Source organism: Mobula birostris, chromosome 30, assembly GCF_030028105.1.
Source record: "Mobula birostris isolate sMobBir1 chromosome 30, sMobBir1.hap1, whole genome shotgun sequence".
Lineage (NCBI taxonomy): Eukaryota > Metazoa > Chordata > Chondrichthyes > Myliobatiformes > Myliobatidae > Mobula > Mobula birostris.
The window spans coordinates 17,748,443-17,755,755 of record NC_092399.1 but is presented as its reverse complement, the minus strand read 5'-3'; the positions used below and the strand labels follow the sequence as shown (position 1 = coordinate 17,755,755).

The 7,313-nt window shown below is 40.0% G+C and overlaps 1 protein-coding gene across 5 annotated transcripts in view; it reads right to left on the bottom strand.

The window, feature by feature from the left end:
* Positions 1 to 2,009: 2,009 nt before the first annotated feature.
* The window catches only part of fhl3a (four and a half LIM domains 3a), a 132,190-nt gene continuing 126,886 nt past the window's right edge, over positions 2,010 to 7,313 (bottom strand). For all 5 annotated transcript variants that reach the window (XM_072247220.1, XM_072247219.1, XM_072247221.1 and 2 more), the window contains one exon: positions 2,010 to 6,572. In XM_072247220.1, the coding sequence (XP_072103321.1) occupies positions 6,421 to 6,572 (152 nt within the window). In that variant the 3' untranslated portion in view covers positions 2,010 to 6,420. The remainder of the gene's footprint in view (positions 6,573 to 7,313) is intronic.

The following is a 7,313-nucleotide window of genomic DNA, read 5'->3' as shown; positions in this document are numbered from 1 at the left end:
AATGAACAATACTTCATTGTGGCCTGGTTCTTCGACATATTACCAGCTGTCCTTCATTGTTTCCTATTCTTGTTTTGGTTTGATCAAAGAAAATGTTATCCTACTTTTCTGGTATACTATCTAGTTTTTGTTCGTCGTGTGTTTTTCTTGATGTCGCTAAAATACTGTAACTTTAAAGGAGGACACATTTTTACTCCAACTTCTTAACTCAAACACAAGCCTTGGATTTTTCCAGATACATCTTGCTCATACTTATAACTTTACATGTAAGGTGCAGTTACGAGAACCCACTTTATAAAAGTTCCAGTATAAACGAAACAATTTTAAGATACATTTCTCAGTTTAAATTTAACATCTTCAATCTAGTGGGTTCAGTTTACACTGCATTTCACTTCTGGAACTGTTTTCAGCTCCATTTTCAAAGATGCAAACTGTTACTTTTTGTTCTTCTTTCCTCCAAGTGGTAGTTGCTAGATCAGAGATGCTGGGCCAAGTCCAAGCATCGTATGGAGAGAAGCAGAAAACCTAGTAACAGACATTGATATTTTATGGTATGGTTCCTTCTAGTTCAGAGAACAACTGTTCATTTTTCTGTCTGATTCCTTAGCTAAACCAATTATCTGTCATTGGTGAAGCTGGCTCATTAATTCAAGGACATCAAACTTGATAATGACTCTGTTGGGCAGTACTTTAATCAAATACTTTTTGAAACTTTATGCACATCATATTGATATTTTTCTCAACAAATGTTTTTTCGAGGTACAATCTCCTCCCTTCTACTAGTCTCCACCTCACCATTTCTAAAACCCAAGCCATTATTCTCTTCCTGCTGATGCCCTGATTTCTGGACCCCTGACCTTCCACATCACTGAAGCTCATAGCCCACCAATAAAGACCCTCAATGTAGGACACCTTCTCCAATCCAACACCAACCTGACCCACTTCCTCTTCATCAAACTCATCTGATTGTCAGCCTAACCAATCACCTCCCTGTCACCAACTTCTAAGATAGATTCATTCCAAACCATTATGGTGCCCAAGACCGGATTATGTCGATATCCCCAGCCCTTCTCTACCATGTGAATGTGCCCTCAGCTTATTACAATATACCTAATCCACCTCCTTTTCCTTCAAACCCAGCATTAAAACTTCACCTGGTCAAGGCAATATTCTTTTGGTGTTGCTCGGGGCGACTGAGGAGAACCCAAGTGCAGGACACTGATACGTCGACTGAGTTGGGGATGCTGGCGCAGACGTGAATGTAGAACAGAAAACCGGAGGGATCTTGACAAGGAGACGGGATCTACAGGGACTATCTTGAAACTAGAGCAGAACTTGGAACTAAACTTAGAACTGACGGTTCTAAGTGGACGAGAGAACAAAATATCACACAAGAATAGACCAACAAACTGGCAACCTGTGTAGTGACGCCATCGTGCTTATTTCACAGTCTCTGATGCAAACGAGGTGTACCGTAATTAAGTAAACTAGCAGCAGTTGGAAATCTAATGGCTGAAATTAGGGCATAATCAGGGAGAAAGGAGTGTTAAAGGGGAACAACCAAATGGAACCATGACATTTGGTAGCCACACCAGCTCAGGGTACATCTCGCTATTGATGTACCTTGGCACATGACAGTTCAACCGTGTACAGCAAATACCGAGGCTACAGACCTATTTTCTATGGGCGTAGTAATGAAAACCAAGGAAGTGCAAGATGACAAAACTGGCAAAGATCAGAGAATAGTTTTGCTGAACAGATTGAAATAATCTTCACTCCCAAATTTCTTGCTTGGTTTCCAAAAAGTGATAAGGAACTAGGAAGTCGACATATTTCCTTCCTCAGTCTGAGGTCTCCGAAACCAATTGATGTGATGCTCATGTTGCACAAGTCCAATTCTCCCAGCTCTTCAGAGTGGCTTACCCTCACCAAGGCACTGGAATGGATGCTCTCATTTAACAAGAGGATATCAGACGAAGGAACAGAGTGAAACCAGAGCCAAATGAAAATTCAGATTAATTTCTTTATTATTGTGCAAGCATTTCAGAAAAAAAATAAATGAAAAAGTAAGTCAGTCAGACAGAACAACTAAACTAAGCAGACATTTATGCTGCTGTGCATACGTTAAACAATACACAAATACTCTGACTTACCAGCATCAAAGCTTTAACGATAGTGCTGCATATGAATTTTGGCTTAAGTGATTAATTAAAAAAAAAATCAACATGCATAACATTCTGTTATATGTAAACTTTCTTGTGAAGACTGGGACTGGCCCACCATTCCCAATTGTATTTGGTTATAAATCACGTGATCAAAACAGAAGAATAGTCTTTTCAAAAAGAACAACAAACAATAAGAAAATCAGTGTCAAGAGATGTTGCCTCTCAGGGCAATAAGTCGATAGGACATCGCACATCAAATCCAAGTTATCTAAAGACAGCCAAGTAGTTCAGATTGCTGATTTCTTTGCATACTCTGAGGTACCTCCTCAGTATGGCAACATGATCAGTTTAAATTAATATAATGCTCATCTAATGAATCACAATCAACTTTCAAATGTCCTTTCCTAGTATTTCTAATAGGCATTGATGGCCAGTAATTATATGGTAAATTATTCCCTCATGAGTGCAGGAGTGCTGTGGCCAACCTAATGCAGCCAGCAGAATAGCCCGGAGAGTGAGAACTGGATCTGTCTATCAACAATGTATTTGGTAAATTTAAAAAATGTATTTTTTTTTATTTGGTCAAGATACTGGATAGTGATGATACTACATTATTCCAAGTACAGTACTGTGCAAAAGTCATAGTCACACATATATAGCTAGGGTGCCTAAGCCTTTTGCACAGTAACTGTAGTAATTTTATGTATTGCACTGTGCTGCTGCCACACAAAAAAAAATTGTCATGACATACGTGAGTGATGATAAACCTGATACTGATATGGGTCTCTATTGTGGACTGACAGTGGGAAGAGGGCAGGGAGAGGGGAATCGTGTTTGGGAAAAAGGGAAGGGAGAGGGGAGGGAGCAGGAAGCACCAGAGAGACATTCTGTAATGATCAATAAACCAATTGTTTGGAATCAAGTGACCTTGGTATCTCAGGGTTGGGTGTGTCTGCACCCGCTCCACATGCCACCCCTGGCACACTTTCTCTGCCACCTGTCCCAAACCCCTCCCACAGCGCTTCACCCTCGGCATTCCCAAGATCCTTTGCTCTCGCCAGATTTACAAGCTCTCTCTTTGCTTTACGTTGACAAATACAGTACTGTGCAAAAGTCATAGGCACCCTAGCTATTTATGTGTTTCTAAGACTTTTGCACCTTATTGTGGTATGTAATAACTTAGATACATTTTGCTATTCAGCCCCACTTGTTTGACAATGTGGTAAAACACTTACATTGAAAACTATTCTATAATTGCCATCAGTATCATTACTGATAGATCAACAATTTCCACCCTCCTACCTCTAACTGGATTATTTCTCTTCAACAATGACACTCCAGTGACAACTCTGTCTTCCAGTCCAGTGAATCTTTCAACGTGATGTGCTAACCCCAAGATTCAAAGCTAACACAAAATACTTCTGCTGATTTGAAGCCCATCCATCTACATAATGCTTAGCTATTGTATAGGCATCACACTGAGAGATGTTCAATTACTGGAAAGCATTGTGGATTCTTTAAACAGGAATCTTTTCATGCTAAATAAGAAAATGCATGACTCTATCTGGACATATGAATGACAAATCAGAACCCGCCAAATCAATGTATTTGGCATTGTATCAACTCTAATCCATCATCTGTAAACAAGGATTCAGACTTTGACTGAAGCCAGTAACACAGCAGGAATGTTTGTATTTCCAATCCTTTAATCCACCTACTCCTGAGCATTTGAAATGTAACTTAATCATTGACTTTATAGAATGGACTTTCACCAAAACACAACAGCTTATCTTGTACAACCAGTGAAGTACTAAACCACTTTGTTTCAGTGAGAAGGACATGCAGTGTCACTGCAGAACAAAGTGTGTGGCCAAGATAAACGAAACTAAATCCTAGTTTCTGTTTTTAACTCATCTCTGAAATTAATGACTAAACATGGCCAAGCAATGATTAATAGTTTACACCTCTGCTTGCCTATATCTCTACCGCGTGTAGAGATTTGAAACTACACTTTGTAAGATGGCATGAAATGTCAATGAGACTGATTGATGGTGATGTCTTTTCCAAAATAAACATCACGCAAGAACACTGGCCAAAGTAAGGAAAAACAACGGGCAATTTCAAAATTGGGTGAAACACAATATAGGTATTCTAATCACAGCGTAGTATTAATTTTTAATCTGTTCAAAACAAGTGCAGCCGTGCATTTCTAATCCATTGGAAACCAGTGAGCCACACCAGAGTACCCAGAGGAACGATGAACATTGTTAGGTCAGAGGCAATTCTGCAAAAATACTAAATCGGAGTGTACCAAGCTCAAACCTCCGTTTCAGGTTTATCAAACATTCCAAGTTAGTGGACAGTAAGTAAGCACAAGTGCTGATCAATAGGTAAAAGGTGTATCACCTGAGCACATACCTGCATTAAGGAGATTAAGGAAAAGAACAGACAGGCAATGGTTAAGTGATATGCTCATTGAGTTGGGGAATTTTACAGCAGGCTGAGAATTCCATCCAGCCACTCCATGGCCATCTTTCTCATGTCACTTATTGCAAATGGTGCCTTGAGAACAAGGACTGCAGTGAACTGGTGTCCTATTGGTAAATTAATTTATTAGTTTTCTGGATGATCTGCCGTGAAAAACATGCTTAATTAATGTTCAGGTCAACTAACTGATGGGTGAGGGGAAGAAGATGATGTTAAGGACTTCAACAGTGGATGTGGAGTTAATCTCACTGGCTGCCAAGTAACTGAGAGAACAGCTGGGCCTATCATTACCAAGTGAGTAAGGAATAACTGAAAGGGTATTATTTTGTGAAGTCTATTTACTCTCATTCTTCCAGAATACCAATTCTTCTGTCATTTGATTGTAACACAAAGATGACTCTTCAATAAATTTGGCATTGTATTTCAACCATTCCATTAACAATACTCTAAAGTCAGGAGCTCCCAACCATTTATGTGCCAAGGACCAATGCCATTAAGCAAGGGGTGTGTGAATCTTATGGTCTTATCAGTCTGACCCCAGGTTGGGAACCCCTGCTACAAAAGGAAATACTTCCAGACGCTAATCAAATGTCAAATATTCCAAACAATACCTCTGTTCTGCTGCCCTTGGTATATCTGAATATACCTGGATGATATGAGACACTCCTGTGATCCTGGCATGTGTGCGATGAGCTTTACAGTGTCGCACCTTGCTTTAACAACCACATGGGGAAAAAAAAATCTCTCTTTCCAGATCATGCAGAGGAATTAAGGAGAAACCTAGTGATCTGAATGATTTCACCAACTGGAAATGATGTTCTACAATGAGCGTTGAGAAGATTATTCACTCTGAAGTGCCTTTCTGAGAAACTATTCTTGAGTAAGCTTGGCCAGGCTATGGAGAAGGGGTGGGAGATGGAAAATCACTGGCAGTCCATTTCTAACTTTAATTGATATCCACACCAGGATACTTCTGCAAGCAATCAATAACTATTGATTAGTAACAAGATTCTAGCTCATCTCTGGTTCTGTAGTTGTAACATGACCTCATCTGAAATAGATTTCAAGATTCATGGTCAAATGTTAACACATTCACCGCCATCTGGGAACCAGATCAGAGTTCCTTAGGAGTGAATAGTTCAGTATAATCTCAGCTTGAGTGGGAATATAGCATGATGGTAATTGATTGGTTGCCTGACAAATGGGCAGATTCTTCTACCAGAGTGAACGGATGGTAAAATCAAGCATGATATATGATAGGAAGCGTATTTGGCATCATTTTGCTCTCAAGCCAAGCTGAATTCTTGTCTCTGTACATTTTCTTTAGGATAGCTTGGCTATTCATTTGGCATCTTATTCGTGCTATGTGAAAAAAGCACAAGTGTAATTTTATGCAATAAGTAGCAGAAATTACCCATCTTAATATCCCAGTAATGTGAATAGGGGAAAAAACTAGCTGATAAAACGCTTATCAAGAGTTTCTTAGCCTCTCTATCTTTAAAGCAGGGGCTCCCAACCTCTTTTTTTCCATGGACCCCTACCATTAACCGAGAAGTCTTTGGACCCCAGTTTGGGATCCCCTGCTTTAGAGTGTTGCTAAGGGGAGAGGAGGCATCCAGCATGGCGAGTACAAAATGCCACCAGGAGAGCATAATAAGGGAAGATCTTCTCCAGGGTACAAACTGTGCTTTAAATGGCCTAACGCTGAACTGGTGCAATGCAAATGTACAAAAATATATGACGGATAGAACAGGAACCACCAATCAATTCATAAGTCACTGTTACATTCGCGGCAAAGAATATCATCCTTCTCCGGAAAAAATCCTTTTCCGACCAGCGAGGCCGAGCATCGCGAACAGGAGAAGCAGTTCTGGTGCCACTGGCGATCTTCAAAGGAAATGTACTTGCCTCCTCCAAAGCCTTTAAAGAGAAGCAGACATCTTAGAAGCAGTCAACGGCAGCGAGCCTCAAGCAAACTGCAATGAGAGTTTGTAAACACAGCCTGTTGTGGAAAGACCAGCTCTGCCCAACAGTATGTGAACATTAACCCTTGTGTGACCTGTTGGTCATCCTAAGAATTTGAAATATGTTTATGTAATGGCAACAGCAGCAATTCCAACAGTATTGGAGCAATTACAAATGTGTTTATCGAACAATTTTCCATAAACATTTATATTATACACACTGCTCCAAGTATGTTGCAGAAGGTAAACAATATGATATACAAACACTAAAGTTTGATGCGGCTTCTGTACTGCCAGATTTTTTTTGACTGACTCATCAAAATTTATCTCTATCTGCTGAATATGTAAACATATAATTTGACAGACCCTAAATGGGCAGATTATTTGTCATTATCATCACTTGTGTTGGAGCTTGCCGAACACGGACTACCTGCCATAAATCCAATGATGTCTCAACTTCAAAGCTGGTTCATTTATAAATAGTGTAATTCAGATTCATTTACTTATCATATGTACGGTGAAACAGAGCGAAATGTGTCATTTTGTGTTGGAGACCAACACCACCTAAGGATGTGCTGGGGGCGGCCCAAAAATGTCACCACCCTTTCCGGCACCAACACTACATGCCTACAATGCTCAGCAGAACAACAGTAACTAATCAACAACACAGCAGAACAAATCTCTTTCCTCCCTGCCA